The sequence below is a fragment of the Triplophysa dalaica genome, chromosome 20 (assembly GCF_015846415.1).
Source record: "Triplophysa dalaica isolate WHDGS20190420 chromosome 20, ASM1584641v1, whole genome shotgun sequence".
NCBI lineage: Eukaryota > Metazoa > Chordata > Actinopteri > Cypriniformes > Nemacheilidae > Triplophysa > Triplophysa dalaica.
This window is the reverse complement of record NC_079561.1, coordinates 18,501,885-18,519,276: the sequence shown is the minus strand read 5'-3', so window position 1 is coordinate 18,519,276 and position 17,392 is coordinate 18,501,885. Positions and strand designations below refer to the sequence as shown.

General features: G+C 39.7%; 2 protein-coding genes and 1 long non-coding RNA gene across 4 annotated transcripts in view; 1 reads left to right on the top strand and 2 right to left on the bottom strand.

Moving 5' to 3' along the window:
* Positions 1–11,544, top strand: part of LOC130409361 (cadherin-11) — a 56,032-nt gene extending 44,488 nt beyond the window's left edge. For both annotated transcript variants that reach the window (XM_056733295.1, XM_056733293.1), the window contains exons 10-14: positions 3,438–3,555; positions 4,478–4,804; positions 5,899–6,103; positions 8,021–8,381; positions 9,068–11,544. In XM_056733295.1, coding sequence (XP_056589273.1) covers positions 3,438–3,555; positions 4,478–4,804; positions 5,899–6,103; positions 8,021–8,381; positions 9,068–9,874 — 1,818 coding nt within the window. In that variant the 3' untranslated portion in view covers positions 9,875–11,544. The remainder of the gene's footprint in view (positions 1–3,437; positions 3,556–4,477; positions 4,805–5,898; positions 6,104–8,020; positions 8,382–9,067) is intronic.
* Positions 9,096–13,470, bottom strand: LOC130409362 (uncharacterized). Its single transcript, XR_008904849.1, has 3 exons — positions 13,254–13,470; positions 11,596–11,734; positions 9,096–9,230 (listed from the first exon to the last, which is right to left on the bottom strand). It is a non-coding gene; the product is annotated as an uncharacterized LOC130409362 (long non-coding RNA).
* Positions 13,471–14,400: 930 nt separating this feature from the next.
* On the bottom strand, positions 14,401–17,089 carry mdp1 (magnesium dependent phosphatase 1). Its single transcript, XM_056733385.1, has 6 exons — positions 16,954–17,089; positions 16,566–16,629; positions 16,369–16,476; positions 15,809–15,916; positions 15,413–15,498; positions 14,401–15,292 (listed from the first exon to the last, which is right to left on the bottom strand). The coding sequence occupies exons 1-6, from the start codon at positions 16,985–16,987 to the stop codon at positions 15,210–15,212; spliced, it is 483 nt and encodes a 160-aa protein (XP_056589363.1). The 5' UTR covers positions 16,988–17,089; the 3' UTR covers positions 14,401–15,209.
* Between the last annotated feature and the right edge of the window lie 303 nt (positions 17,090–17,392).

Genomic DNA, 17,392 nt, shown 5'->3' with positions numbered 1-17,392 from the left:
GAACAAATTAAGCCGTTACAAGGGAATTAATAAACAAAGAAACACCGGTTTGTACTACAATAACTGTGGAAATTTATAGTGTAAATCTTCCAGTCTCAGTTGCATAAGATTTTATGAAATGAGAAAAGTAAATACAAGTATTAAAACAAAAATTTTGACGAGTAATCTAAAACTGATTTATGCAACCGGCCCCGTATCCTGCAGAATCTTATGACCTTGAGTTCTTTTATGAAACTTTTCAGATAATGAAGGACACATCATTTCATTCAAATCTCTTTTTAATAAGCAAATTAAATGACTTTCATTCTTTGCCTAAAATTTATTCCTTGACTAAGGTTAACAGTATATTCCCTTTCTGTCGGTCTCTCGACGTTGTGTCAAGAACGACAGATGGGGTTCGCCCTTGAGAACCAGTCGACTACTATAGAAAAGGCCAATGAAATTTGGCGAATGAAATTTGCATGCCGGTCTCCGCCCCCGGATGTCCGGTATAAAAGGAAGCAGGCGTGCAGCATTCATTTACCTCTTGTTCTTCAGAGCCTTCGCTCATGACTACGAGCAAAACAAATTCAACGCATTCTTCTTCTACATTGCCGGATCTACGACGTAGAGAAGCGGATCATTCCTACCTGCAGCCACCTTCCCCTGGGCGTCTCGGTGGTTCTGGAGATGTTAGAGATTTTTTCTAAAAAGGTCCTTTTAAGGACTGAGCATGTCCTGCTGTTCTCTTGGGTGTGGTACTTTCATCGAGGAGGGGGATGGACACGATCGCTGCGTCGAGTGATGACGCCCTGCTGCCGACGCACCATGACCCCCTGGTCTTCCATGACCTTTCGACAGACTACGGTCCCCCTGGGCAGGTTACGAGGCAAGTCTCTCTTCAGTCGTGGACCAAAAGTCCCCACTATTCCCTTTCTGGGGCCAAGTGTTGAACTTGCAGGTGCTCCCCATCGGGGAGGAAGACCCAACCCCATTCGTGTTGTGTCAAGTCCGCGCACTGCGCCTCCACCTGGACCGCACGCAGAGCTCAGAAGCTCTGACCAGCTCCTTGTCTGTGTTGGAGGACAGCAGAAGGGGAAGGCTGTCTCCAAGCAGAGGCTGGCACACTGGGTCTTGGATGCCGTAACGACAGCATACCGATCTCAGAATCTCCCATGCCCATTGGCAGTGAGGGCTTACTCCACACGGGGTATAGTCACCTCCGAGGCACTGGCCAGAAGCGCCTCTCTAGCAGACATCTGTAGAGCTGCGGGTTGGGCTACGCCCAAACACCTTCGCAAGGGTTAACAACCTTGGAGTAAACCCGATGTCAGCCCACGTCCTGCGTGGCGACATGTAGGACTGGCATCCAGGGGGGCGTATGCCTGCGAAAGCACCTGTCCACACTCCAGTAGGTTGTGTCAGTGTGCTATCTACCTCTCTTCTTACCCAAACGTATGGCTAAGAACAGGTATCTCACCATCCTTCCTTCTTACCCAAATACTGATTAAGAACAGGCATTCCATCCATCACTAAGCAAGCACCCCCTGGGGGTTGGGCTGGGCAGAGCAGCCTTCCTCCTTAGGCTGGTACTCCATATGAACTATCACAGATAGCTCTAACCAGACCTAGTGCTACCGGACGTTTGTAACACCCCCTCCGTGGGCTGTTCCATCCGATGTATCCTCATGAAATGGTTTCCACTCATGGTAACCCATGATCTTCCCCATGTGGACCTCCACCTCGCTGTTAATTACTCAGCCCGCACGTTCCATGCATTCTCCTCCAAGGACGAGACCATACCTATGTCCACCGTATTCCTCTGCAGCGCATACCTAATTAAGGAAGTTGCGCTTACCCGGTGTAAACCCGAGCCGGACGGCCTCTCGCCAGTAGAGAGCTAAGGCTCCGTCCGTGAAAGGTTACCGGTCAGGGCTGTACCCATCTTTCTCCAAGAAAGCTCTGGAACCCCCCGACCACCACACTGGAAGGTTACAATTTCGCGAAAGCTTCGAGCTGACACGCCCAGGCTTGTTACCGTCGCTTCGCTAGAGATTGTGACGCGATACAGCGTTGTGGTGTTTTCCATAGGTAACTCCATCTGTCATTCTAGACACAACATCGAGAGACCGACAGAAAGGGAACGTCTTGGTTACGTTTGTAACCTCAGTTCCCTGATTGAGGGAACGAGACGTTGTGTCCCTTATGCCACAAACACGTATCGTATTCTGCTGCAGTCGTGAGAGGCTCTCAAGCTCTTCAGAACAAGAGGTAAATGAATGCTGCACGCCGGCTTCGTTTTACACCTGACATCCGGGGGCGGAGGCCGGCAATATAAATTTCATTAGCCAAATTTCATTGGCCTTTTCTATAGTAGTCAGAGTTGATTGGTTCTCAAGGGTGAACCCCATCTGTCGTTCTCGACACAACGTCTCGTTCCCTCCATCAGGGAACTGTGGTTACAGACGTAACCAAGACATTTCGGGGATTCTCAGCAGTAACATGTACAACAGTTCGGTGAACACTTATCAAGAGACCAGAACATCATGGAGAACGAGAGAAGGCCAGTCGTAGATGCTGTAAACATCAACGAGTTTTCCAAACATGGCCAACACTATGCAGATGTCTTTGTCTTTTTCAATTGTGCTACTTTTACAATTTTAATGTTTCAGTTTACACAACAGGACGTAACATTTGATATTCCCACATGAGTATAATTCACGAACAGACTTTGACTGTTCCTGTCATGGTTCCACCTCTCCTTGTCAGGTATTTCTTGGTTTAGAGGTGGAATCATACAGAATCCTCTGTTTCATGTGGGAGAGAGACGATTTCATCTCTCTCTTGTCTCGTCATCGTTCCTACCCTCCTGTTCCCTAGTTTGTGTTGATTAGCCTTCCTTGATTGTAATCCCTTGCACCTGTTCCCTCTTGTTATCTTCCCTATAAGAATCCTCATGTTTCATTGTCCTGTGCGCGTTCATTGTTTGAGGTTTGACGTTGTTGTATGTCTTACCCTTGCTGTAGCTGTTTATACCGTACCTTGTTGCCTATTTGGATGTTCCTTGTTCCTGTTTCGTGTTCCCCAGTCTAAGTGAGTTTAGTCATTGTTGTTCAAGTGTTTTGGTTTTATAGTTTAGTTAGTCCGTGTCCTTGTTTGTTTTGTAATATATATTCCTGCTCCTGTTTTCCCCTGCGTGGGTTTTTGTTTCGTCCTTTTGTCTTGTTATATATTTAAATAAACCCCATGTTAACCCCTTCATCCCTGTGTTGCCTGCAATTGGGTTCTCTCTGAGACATATCCTGACAGTTCCAATATGGCGGGCAACTTACAAATAGCGACCCACAGAAACAGCTACTAATGGGGCATCTGTGTATCAATGTTATGTTATTATTGGTTTTGTAGAATGAGCATCTGCTGCAATATCTCTCCATAATCTTTGTCAATATGTGTTTCAGGTGGTTCAGGTGATCCGGGCAGTAGATAAAGACCGAAGCAGCTTCAACTCTCCCATTCACTTCAGCATTCCCCCGGACTCCAGCAGTGCCCTCAACTTCTCCATCAGAGAGAGGGGAGGTGCGCTCTTCATCTCCTTCATCCGTCTTATCTTCCTCCCGGTCTCTGTCCAGACGTATATCCACCTTCATTATACTCATCCATTTGTCTTTTTGTCACACTCTGCTTTGCTGAACGCGCCAAACTCCCCTCAGTATGCTCTGCAGTCTCTCTCTTTCATTCCTCATTCATTTATACAGTATTCTCAGTCCTTTCATTGATTTAAGAACCGTTCACCCACCAATGAAAACTCTGTCAACTGTGTTTTTCTGTTTTTCCCTCACATGGCATTCCAAACCTGTATTCTCATATTTATTGTGTGCAGAACGGATTAAAATGTATTTATGCTAGTATATTATAAATATTTGAATAATATTCTTTTGTACTTTGCTATTATATTAATATGTTCAATTTGATTTTTTTTTAATTAAAATTTACTTAAACAAAAAAAATAGAATAAAATTATTATTTATTATAATATATTAGTAGTCATTTTTTATTATTGTAGTATGTAGTAGTATCATTGTAGTAGTATTTTTCTTTTTTTTATTATTTAATTAGGGCTGTACAATATTACAGAAAAATGCTATATTACTTGCTAAGTAATGTGATATACCATATGCGATACGAAAATGCTTCACATTTGATAAATCAATCCACAATGTTTTTTTTATGTAAAATAATATAGTTGAAAAAACAACCACGTTACTTTGATTAACTTTAACTATGATTACACAGATTACAAACTTTTGTGAAGAAAAAAATTGAGTAAAGATTCTTTTCTGTTGCACAAAAAGAGAAAAAACAGCATACAGATCTGGAACTAAATTATAATAATAAGTAAACAGTGACAAATTGTCATTTTAACCCCTTTAAAAAAAAAAAGATTGGTTCCATAACGGTTCACGTGACTAATGAACGTTTGAATTTCAACTCCTTCCAGACCACACGGCGAGTCTTCTGCTGTTGTCATCCCTGAAGCCTCTTCCCCGCTCTTCCTCTTTACTTACTCTAAAAATACCCATAATACTCCGTGACGGTGCGTCAGACCTCAGGAGCACAGGAACGATTACCGTTACGGTGTGTCCCTGCCAGAATGGAGGAATGTGGGCAGAAGAACAGAAACGTCAGCCGGGTGAAACAGACAAACCGTCGCCGCCGGACTGGGAGAGGCAGGCCGTGTGTTTGTCCTCACCGTCCAGCTCTTCGCTGTTGGGCTTCAGCTCGGCCGCCATGCTGGCCATTCTGGCCTGCGCTTCCACTCTTCTGGGTCAGTGTGGATTTCCAGAGCGTTTCGTCAGTGATTTCATTGCCCTGGTCTTATGCTCACCTTCTCTACACCCGACTGGTTTAATGATCTGTTGTAGCTGCATCTGTCTATCACTTTCTCTCTTCATCTGCCGTTGCCTGCTGGCTTGTCTTGAAATTGCTGCTTTTTGTGCATCTGTGTGTGTCTGTCGTTCAAACTATGCCAACCCGCCTTGTGGTTTCCGCTCTGTTTGTCATTTGGGTTTTCTAATGAATGTGTTGCTTCATCTCAGTACTAAGCCAGTCATAATGTACATCGATGAGTTCTGACGGCATCATATGGCATTTCAGATTGTGGACATCCCCCACCCCTAACATTGATTTAAGTTTCCAACTCCAAAAACAAAAGTTCTGTCATCACCCCACCCCCCCCATGTGGATCAAATCCTGTATACGAGTCTTTCTACAGTGGAACAAAAAAGAAGATATTTTGAAAAATGTCTCAGTGGTATTTTGTTTATACAATGAAAGTCAAAGGGTTGGATCCACAACATTCTTCGAAATATCTTCTGTTCTGCAATAAACAGAACAGAATTACATAAGTTTTTGTAATAAACTTATACAGGTTTAAAATGGGTGAATAAATGATGAAAGAATTGAATATTTTTGGGTGAACTCTTTAACAGACATCGACCTCGGCCAAAATGGATTATTGTGTTTTCAGTTTTATTCCAAATATTGCTTTAGGTTTGCAGGCTGCTGTTTAATTATTTAATTTGAACGAATTGAGTTATTTTTTTAACTGGGTTAATTATGTAACATGAATATATAATGCTCTATATAATTAGATGTAATCCTTCATATTAAATATAATCATATTTTAATGTTTAAAATGGCTTAAAGTTTAATGGTGCAGTATAACACATTTTTAGTGCCCGTTCCTTTTAGCAGTGTTTTATCGTACACTTGCATTTATATGTGTGCATTTGGCAGATGCTTTTTATTCAGTTGTGTGTTTCCTGTATTTGAGCTCAACCTCTACCAATTAAACTAAAATTATGATTGCTATAAACTCATAAACATATGTTGAAATAACTTGTCTCTCTCGCCCTACAGTGGTGGTGGTGCTCTCTCTCTCACTACGCAGACGGAAGCGAGACACTCAATCTCCGGTGGAAGATGATGAGATCAGAGAGAACATCATCACGTATGATGACGAGGGCGGCGGGGAAGCGGACACGGCCGCTTTCGACATCGCGACCCTGAAAAGTGCCCCCCAGAGCATGAGACAGGCACAGCGCCTCAGAGACAGCAAGAACATGTTAGTGCACTCGTATGTTTGCAAGCATGTGTGTGTTTGTTTGCATTGACTTGGACACAAGAATAGATGCAGCATTTCATTATTTGAATTTCATCTCCATGATTTAATGCCGACACCGTTTGATCTTTCAAGTCATGGTATTTCCTTGAAATTCACTTAGAAAATGTCAAATGTCATTAGGCCGGGTGTAGCACTCAGCTGAAATATTAGCTGACATTCAATGTTGTTTTAAGCAGCATCTTACTTTACTTTTATTCATGTGTTTTGATTATTTTCAAGGTTTACATTCATCAGTATGTGTGTTTTAAACTCATGACCTTTGCGTTGTTAATGCGATGCTCTACAGGAAGAGTTGCGTGAGATATGACTGCTCTGTACATTGGGGTGCAGTTCAATGAGCCTTTATGATGCCAATCTGGCAGCTGTTTCAGTGCAAAGTTCATCTGGTTAATATTTATGCTATTGAAACAGGGGGTCAGGGTTTGGCTGGTTAACCTCAGCGGTTAACCCCTCCTGGCACACGCTTTGAATTCACTGCTAGCAAAAAACAGCCATGTTGCATTTGATTTAGCTGTGCGTTCTAAAACATTATTTTTACACGCGACGTGTAATTCAAAAACATTGTATTACTGTAGATGTTCCACAGCTCTGTCAAATCGATTTTAGTCACATGGTATTTACAGCTGAGACGATTGGCTCATGAACGTTTCCAAAACAAAATGGCCATGAATTGAAGATGGCAGCGTCCAGGTCACGTTCTCTCGGGGCTGCGTTTGAAAAACTGCTATGGGGATGAAGGAAAATGTTTAAAAAGATCTCTCTAGTTATGTTAGATGAAACCCACTCTGTCTTCTGGCTTATTTTTCTTTCTAAGCCTTTTATATTTTAATATCCCTGTAGAGTGTGATTAAAGAATTATTGCAACTAACAATTTTAAAATGACACTTTAGCATTTTTGTATCATTACTCAAGGGCTCAAACAAATTTACTAACATATTAGTAACTCAAAAGCATCTAGTACAGGATATTAGTTCTTGTCTGAGTTGTTGTGCGCTAGTTGCAAAAAAACATGATTTATGATCTATTTCCGGCTGTCTTTTCATCTGTTGGCCTGTTTATCTGTATCTGTCTGTCTGTCTCTTGATTCGTCTTTCTATTTATCTGTTCTTCTGTCTACACTGTAAAAAAAGACTGGAGTCAACTTACAATAATAAAGCAACCTATCACAAGCACACACAACACAACAAACAGAGACTGAAGTCCACCCAACTTGAAATGTATTTTTAAGTCATTAGTTGTCACAACATAGTCAATGTTAACTATTGAACAATAAAAAAAATTGGAACATAAATAGAACATAAATAGAAACTATAAATTGGTTTATTTATAAATAAAATGTTTGCATGTTTACACACAAACCTCAACCATGGCAACAATCAAAAACTATCATACATTAAAAAACTCTAAACACAACAGACAACTAACAGTAATAACAAGATTAAAGCATAAATTAAGCCAGCAAGAACTAAAACACGAATCTTTAAAAAACAAATAAGAAATAAAGAATTGAACAAGTAGCAGTGCATCTTCGGAACTTTCAAACTCTTGCAATTTTGTTTGTTCAGAATACACTTTTTTGTAAGTTGGGCAAACTGTCTGTTGCACTTTGGCCAAAAACTTGGGAATCTAAATCCAAAATAATCTTCGTTAGAAACATGTTTTGGCTTATTTTGTTTAGTATATGCAAAACAATCATTTTACTCCTTTAACAAGAAAATCTATGTTCAAGTTACTTATTTTTTTTGTTGGGAGATCATTCAGCAAGTTGGATTTTTTACAGTGTATTTGTCTGTTGTTATACATACAATCATACAAATAAAACATTTTTCTTCACTTTTTTAAATTTTACACTATTAGGTATTCTCAGGATAACCTGGATAGTCTGAGGACATTCAGCTGGGGTCAGAGTTTGGGTTTGGATCCACGTCGGCCCGTCTCAGCTCCTCTCTACGGCCGGTACTGCTACAGCATTCAGACTCTTCCAGCTTCAAGAAACAGACTCTGGCAGTTCAACTCCGGACTGGACCTCGCCAAACTGGCATACGTTCTACCCAGCAGCCGGGACCAGCCCAATGGTGCTTTAGAATCCGGCTGTGTGTTCATCAGCAAGAGCACCGATGGATCAGAACATAAAGGAACAGAGGGATCCACGGAGAGTATTCCCAAAGAGAGCGAAACAGGAAGTGAGATCGTCTCAGAGAGCCACACAACAAGTCAGGTAAACCTACATTTTTTACGCTTTCTATTTTCTTTATAAATGACTTGATTATCAAAGACAATGAACACAATGAAAACTTTGCGTGTCACAAGCTTCTATAATCGAAACCACAAATCAGTGTTTAGTAACTACATTAATTATAATAAAAAATGCAAACATATTTATAGAATATGACTGTTGTTGGCTTTTTAGACCAAAGGTTAAATGCTCAGTTGTACAATAAGTCTTGGTCAACTTTTTGTTAAAATCCTCAGATACATACAAATGTATGTCAGGGTTAAAACCCTGACATACATTTGTATGTATCTGAGGATTTTTCAATAAAAATTAAAGGTTAAAATATAGGCTATAAATCACATTTTATTTCATATATTTTATATTTTGAATGTGAATATTTTACATTACATATTATTATATTTTTGTATAATTTATATATATTTGTATGTGTATACAGTTTTTATTTATTTATTTTAACTCACCATGAAATCAGAATTGACAGTTGAATTGTTGTAGTCGATTATACATCACAACAGACAAGAAAAGACCATCACAACTCACCTTTCATGATGACTTTATAGAATGGCCTAAAAAACACATTGACAGCAAAAGCTGCTTGACTCTGTAAAAGCTTAACATTTGAAACATTCCCATCTCCTCATCGTCTACTGTCATGTTTTCTCTGTCAGTCTGACCAGGTTTTGTTCATGAAGAGCTCCAGTCAGAGCGGGTCCTGCTCAGAGGCGTCTCACAGCAGTTCTGCGGGACACAAACCCGTCTCATCTCCTCACTGCTTAACCACATCCGCTTCTGTTTCTACCGTCACCACGGACGATTCGACCGCTGCCTCGACTGCGGACAAAAACTCAGATGTTCATCTGCTCATCAACACCAACCAAACCACATCCAGCCCTGGCACAACAGACATGCCCTTCAGAACCATGGAGGGCACATTGCTGAGAAGCGGCGGAGAAATAACTTCGCCCGGGACGTCTTTTCTGTACCCAGAGGCTGCCAAATTAATGGGATTGTATGGGTCAGGAGGACAGAACTATGTGCCACACCTGGTGATGTCCCTACCTGGAGGGGCGGGGCTGTATGACAGGGGGTGGGGCTTGAGAAATGGGAAGGTGGGGCAAGCGAACTCTGGAAAGGCAGGGGTCGATTCTCTGACAAACAGAATGGGCGACTTTCTGCAACACCGGCTAGCCCTGGTGACCTTCGACCCCATGCAGCCGCCATACGACTCGCTGCAGACGTATGGACTGGAGGGCTCCGGCTCGCAGGCCACGTCCCTCAGCTCCCTCGAGAGCGAGCCTGAGAAAGACGCGGAGGGCGAGAACGACGGTTTGGAGAAATGGGGACCCAAGTTTCACAGATTGCTTGATATTTTTAGAGAACATGCGAAGGAAAAAAAGGAGAAAGACAAAGGAGCGGACGGATACCAGTTAGGAACGCCAAAAGAGGCGGAAGAAGATGACAAGATAAGAAACTGAGGAGAGGCGAAGTGCGAGACAGAAGCGAGAAAACAGGATGAAACGAGTGAATCAAATGAGAAGGAGCCGACGGAGGAGAAAAACGCAGAGGCAACAAAGGAAATGGACGACGGGAAGAGAGAGTGAAGGGAAGAGAGGACCAGAGATGCGATGTCATGTCGTGGGCATTCAAAAGCAATAAGTGCTGACAGGAGCCAATGAGCACAATCTGGACAAGAGATTTTTATGCAGACCTGTCAAGAACCGTAGATCACTGAACCAAATCTTATATATGTCTTATATAAGTCACTTTCGCAGTATCACATGCGTTTATTTGACCAATCACACACATGTTCATTTGTACATTTCTGCCACACGGACTGGTGTCAGATCTCGGACCAAAATTTAGGGATGATGTATAGTCAACTGATCATTACATTGACGGCCAGGAGGTTTATCTAGATTGACTATACATTCTTATTCTTCTTATACGGCTGCGTACCAAATAAGTCAATTAGTGGTCACGAAATTTTGATTTCAGTTTAAATAGATAAGAAGCGATGGGTTGAGTTTGAGCCTTTTGTTTTACAGGTTGGGTACTATAAAATTTTTTGAATGCAGAATGATGTGTTTCAGTGAAAATTTAGAATTTTTAAGAGCTGCTGTGAAATAAGGCCAGAAACATGACTTAAGGTCGATTGGGACACTTTTGGAAGAGCACAAAAGGTTTGCAAAAGTGACATTTCATTTTACACTCAAAGATTGAAAGTTTCAGATAGGTCGTCCGGTTGTGCTGTTTGGAGTCTTGTGAATTTCTCTTCATTGTTTTTTATGAGGCATATTGCCTGTAAGTTATTGATGATGACATTATTAGACTTATTTTCTTCATGTACAGCTCACAGTATAAACAGGCCATGTGATGCTCGTTCCGGTACAAATCGAGCGCAGCACAAACACATTAACCGTCCGTGTTACCAAAAACTCTCCCGTTACACTAAAGTGAATTATTCACACCGGCTCGTCGAGCCAAAGTTATGAAACATGTCATTTTTGAAATATTGATTTCAGCCCTGCGAGCTGCATTGTTTGAAAATGTGTCTTCTGAAATATGTACAACCGCAGACAAATTCATATTTAATCTTGAGTATTAATAAGAGATCGCTCTTTTACGCAGTTTGTAATGGAGAGAATAGATTTAAAATTGGCTCGATTGAAGGTTTTTTTACTAGGTCACAGTAATCACAAACATAATGGAACAACAACACAAAAAGTTATTGTGCATGGCTTACTTTATTTATTTTTTAAATGTGTTTTAGTGATTCCAAGATTATTTATCTGATGATTTTTAACATTCACACGTATTTAACCCCCTTCAGTTTGTTTTGAGGACCTGAGCCTATGCAACCAAAGCCCCGAGACAATGAACTTTTGAACTGAATGCCAATTGATTTTTCCTCCCTATATTTTTTTCTGTAAATTGTTTATAGGAAAATATAAAGTATGTTTTCATGTACAGATGTAAATATCATCGGAGAAAGCTTTTTAGACGTGAGTGTTTGTCTGTAAATGTTCATTCTTAAAGCCCACAAGAGGCAGATTCACTGAATTCCAAGGTGTATGATCTTATGAAGTGTCATCAAATGCTCAATAAACGGTACAGTGAACTTTCACAAACTTGGAAACTTCTTCACACGTTCACATTCAGCCACATCTCACAATATAAAAAAAAAAGAAATAAAAACCTTTTCCAAATAAATAACCATACTCTCTCTCGACAGGAGTTGACATTGTAGAAACCTGGTAACATGGTTAAGCCTTTCTTCTATTATTGCCTCCCTATGATGAATCGCTTTTTTCCTCACTCTTGTAAGTTTCTTTCATCTGTAAAACAAAATATATTAGATTCCAAGTCTTTCCAAGCCACACGATAGCTAAGGTGAACAAGTTCTGCTGCATTGCATCGCATTATAAATTATAAGGGTGTTTATTTAAACAAAGACACAACATTATTGTCTGTGCCACCAAAGGTATAAAAGAGACTTTATCTATCACATTCCTTGTAATTGTATTATAAAAGTTCCTATATTGGTAACATCTTGGTTTTTCATAGCTAGACATAAATGAAAGCATGCATTAGTTATGTAATGTATAAGATCCTTGCTTGTGGATGTCAAATTCATGAAAATCATGGCTCTTACAGTTTTAATGTTCTAAAATATTAACATTGATTAAAAAATCCTATTTCACTCAAACCTATTAATATACATAATGGCTTAAATCAGACATGCTATTAGTTATTATAGATATAAGCGGTCTGTTATTTTTCTTTTACAGTTCATTTAAAACCTTTAAATTTGTGATGTTGGCTCTGGTTCATGACGATAATCCACTGCATTAATGTTTCAAGCTGGCGTTAATAATTGAAATCATTTTTAGAACCACCTACACAGCACTGACACGACACAAACCTCAGGTGATGTCTTCATATCTGACTGGTGATGTTCAGACAGAACGCATGTGCTTGCATTGCATTACTGTGTCAGATTTGATTTGTGTTGCTGCTGTCGATTTAATGAATGAATTTATTTACATCAATGCAGAAAGGATGCAGCTGAATGAAACAGAACGAATGAAACAATATTGATTTTAAAGTCAGTTTGTGGATTCTCTATTGAATTTTACACACAGTCGTTTTTCTCAGCTTTTCTTTGCAAGAGTGGTTCGGTGCAAGTTTTTTCGCATATTATATTTCAAAACCAGTGAGGTTTTTGAAAAACTTGAGAATGAATCTCTTTCAAGCTCTCGTTAGATGTTCCTCATATCTGGTGTTCAATTGCATTTAATTGCATTAAAAAAGAAAAATAAGAAATTTGTGTCTTTCCATTGACCTACATGTACTTAATTGTACTTTTATTTCCGACAGATGAAACTGAAGAACAGAAGAAAGTTTAGCTGTTAACCCGAGATGCGCGCTGAAGGCTTCAAGCCCCGGGACGAGTGATCCAGATCAAGCGCATCTTCTGTCTGTCTGTTGAACTGGAAGAGATGCTGCACTTTCGGCTTTTATCTTAACGGGTCGACACAGAATCACTTATTCAAAAGAGAGTCGAGACCTGGCAGGCAAAAGCACGCCATTAACAGTCTGAGGTGGAACGCCTTTAAATGAGCAGGGCGAGCGGTGGGTTTCCAGACCCTCAGCGATGTGGGCCACGGTACTCTCCACACTAAATTATTCAAGCAAACACACAAACCCTCCACAGAGAGATAAAAAGTTTTTAAAATTTGAAACAGCTTTACCTCCAAGACAGTATTACCTGCAATATCTACCCGAAAATTCACGCATGCAGCTCTTAAAGTGACAGTTCAACCAAAAAAGAAAATTCTGTCATAATTTTCTCACCTTCGAGTTGTTCCAAATCTGTATAAACTTCTGTTCTGATGAAAACTGAGAAAGATATTTGGACGAATGCTTGTAAACAAACAGTTCTTGTACCCCTTTGACTACTAGGAAAAATGACAATGTTAGTCAAAAGTGACCGAGAACTGTTTGCTGTCCTACATTCTTCAAAATGTCTTCTTTTGTGTTCAACAGAACAGTATTTTTTGAATCTCAAGTGACGTAAATTAGAAGGCTTGGCCGGTGCATCCGTTAGCTCCTCCCCTTCGACTGTCAGTCTGCTGCCAGTTTCGTTTAAAAATGAAGCAGCTGTTTTTAAACATCCAATCAATTCGCAGTGATAAACGAAAGCCACGCCCACTAAGTAAAAACAATCGCAACTTCTGGTTCACGGGGACTTTAAATGGCAATAACATTTATCACATGACATATATAACCCAGTTGATTGGTTCATGAAATCTTTCCAAAACTGAACTGCCCTGCGTTCCAACTGGGATATATCGCCCTCCAAATGGCCCTTCGGAGTGACAGCAATCATCGCCGCCATACTGTAGGGTTGTTCCAAACCGAAGTGCTCATAACTAGCCACTTCAAAGTGCCCTTCAGTTGGGTACAACTGATGGTCACTTCGGGCTCCGATGATTCTTTGCGTGGTGACGTCATCTCCTTATGGGTGGGATGATGACGCAGAAGGGCACTTCAAGAAACTGTTGTATGGTCCCTTTCACCCTTTAACCCCTCAAAGCTCTGACACCGGAGGGTAAAACATTCGAAGGGTTTAGGGACCAGCTTAAGCTGAGTGGGCGTGGTTTAAGCACTGACAGCGGACACGCCCCCAATGTTTGAGAGTAGACAGTACTGCTCAATTTTTTATCATTCACATTCGTTTGGGGGGTTGATAACACATTTTCTATGGTGGGAAAGTTTTAGAAAAAACATTTATTATTGGTTCACCTGCATCACTCATGCAATAGTTGTTTTTTAACCTTTTTCATAATTTCATACTGTTTTTTGTAATTATGAATCAGATTAAAATTCAGGCTAACTAATTTTAGATCTTTTATCCATAAGTGCATTCCCTGGGGAACAAAGATCCTGTTTAAATCTTATCTTTTATTAAAAAAATGTAGAAGAACACAACAAGTAGAAAACATGTATAAAATCCATTTATTTTCCATATATTCTCTGTGTAGTATAATTTATAAAAGTCAAATATATTAATCATTTAAACACACTGATAACGTACAGTTAAAAGTTACTGGGATGCACGATAAATAATCATTCATATTGGTATTGATTTATGATGATATTTAGGCCGATACATTATAGCGGATAAATAATTTCCTCTGGTTAAACTTCTTCAGCTGCACACTGCTAACACTTAAAATACACAACAGTACTGTCTTTCTGTCATGATCATTCACCTATAGCTATCAGCAAAACATTGCTGATGTAGGTACAGTATGTCGATATTAACGAATGTGTAAATTATACAAACACAAGCATTTTGTTTGAATCAGATTGCTGTCTGAATGCTTTCAGTCTTAAGACCTGTTTGTGGCTGGTAAGAACATTTTCTTGCTCTAGAAGAACATCTATAATTTGTTTATTAAATAAAAAATATCCCAGAAAAGTTTGAAGGTTAAAAAATCGTTGACTAGTGTAAAGTAGTCTTGGTACATGATTTTCAGGGGGACAAAAGAACTAATGGTGACCTTGTTTTCTACAGTGAATGTTTAAAATGTCCAATTTTGCCTTTTGCTTCAGTCGTGGGAATTGTATATTAATATTTAGATACCATATACAGGCCATATTTATGTTATTGGCTTCCAGAATGATCGGTTATCGTTATCCGCCAAAATGTACATATCGTTGCATCCCTACTTACAACCATAAAACCAGATAAAAACAAGTGAACTCTGAATAAATATATTCTTTCTCCAGGGCAACAGATGGACGTCATTGCTTTCTGCTGAACTTTATGAGTTCACTTTGGACTAATTTAGAGGTGATGGCATTATGAACCAACACACAGTGAACACCTGGAAAAAACAGGAAGTGGTCAGTGATTCAGGAAAACAACCAACAACGTTCACAGTAACACAACTGCACAGTTTCAGACGTCTGGAAACATCATGAAGGAGAAAAAGACGTGGACTCACCTAGACCTCCAACCTCCACAATGTTCCTGTCCTCATCATCAAAAAACATCATGTCAGAAAACTGGACTCCACTGTCAGCTTTAAGCCTGGAGATAAAACACAGTCGTCAGACGGCTTCAGATACACACACACAGGTACTACAATATCTGCACTGTGAAGAAATCTATCTCTTTATATCTAAAACATAAATAAAATTATATAATTTTACTGGCTAAGTTTTTAGAATACATATCTAAATTTAAGTTGTACATACTTGTTGTCCTAATAGTAAAACTAATGATTAATTCATTTTTTTCTTGTCATCTAAATGAATACGAAAGCAGTACAGTGAAGTGTTGTGTGAAGAGCAGACTGACATTTAGGCAGCTAATTCTTTCTTATAACTCAATACTTTACCTTTTAAAGTGAGTGACCTTTGACCCGGGGTAGATCTCTTTGAAGGAAATGTATTGGTTGAGATTATAAAGTGACAGTAGTTGATTGGCTCCCTCCACTTCGCTGGTGCTTTGAGAAACAGAGAAAGGCCACAGATTTGACACATGCTGAATTAGAGGACATATTAATGATCTTCATATATAAATAATGCAGTAAAAATGAGTTTTTTTCTCTCTTAAGGTTAAGTTTTCTTAATTCCTACCCTAAATTTCAGTTTTATTTTTCAATGTCAGACCTATCCTAATGTGCATACGGAACCTTTAAATAAATCTTGAATGCTGTCGGCTTGTCAACAAAATTGTATGGGGAGGCAAATGAATAAATTGAAGTGAATTTGTCATTTTAAAAACTTAATTTTGTTGCAAACCTTGTGACAGTGTCATAACCTTGTACTTGAGCACAGTAGAGAATCGTGAGGTGAATATACTGACGGACAGACTGATCATCAAGTGTGAGATTTGAGTCCCGAGACCCATATTCAGGAAGTGATAGTCAAATGATCCGTACTTTGGAAATCTCACCGTGATGCAATGCCAATCTTGAACCCCTGACTGTGGAGTGAGCTCAGGATCTTTTCAGTATCCTGGAATATGGAAACTTTGGACCGGGTTGAATCTCGTACAGTGCCACTACAGGAAAACAGGAAGGATACATTAAACGACTGGATAACTTGAGGAAGAAAAGACAGTAGAAACGCCCCAGTAAGAGCAAGACAAACCTGTCATCTTTGTGAAAGGGCGGACAGACGTGTGTATCCACCCAAAAAGGCCAGAGGGTGTAATCTGATGAAATGTGAATAGCACAAAACACATAGAAGGACAACATGAAACATTTCAGTGGCTGGCAGAAATGTATGTTATTGTACACTACTGAACAAACAATATACTGTACATTCAAATGATTTACAGTAAATACAATTCCCACAATAAACGTAAAATCTATAAGAATTCCTGTGATTAAAAAACGTTGAACCACACAAAATATGACAAGAATTAGAACAAGCATTTCCTGCTTACTACATTAAAGCTGATCACAGAAATACTTTCACTTCTTAAACGAATCGTTACTTTAGGTTTAACGTTTAACGTCAAAAACTGATAACCTACCGAGATCGAACACTATTAACTTGGGTTTAGACATCTTTGACGAAGAGAAACTTCACCCGTCTCGAGTCAACTGACAGTAATATCACTGTTGTTCTCCAGCTTTGGGAAAGGCGATGAGCCGGGCGGAAGTAGCGTCGTGACGTAGGCATTACGTCACGCAGAAGGCTTGGAAAGGCTACGATTGCGTTTCGGTTTAGTAGATTTACAAGTTTTCATGATCCAATTCTGGAGCGATCATATACTTATTATACAATATTAATTGTGTAGCGCTTTCTAAAAAACAATGCTTATTAAAATCAGTTGTGAAAAATACGATTTGGTCGTAAATGCCCACGAGCAGGCCTACATGTTGAAACTTTATTTGAGAAACGAATCTTTCTGTCTTTCTGGTTCAGTGAACCTACAATGTGATATAATTCATTGTATTAATCTGCTTATT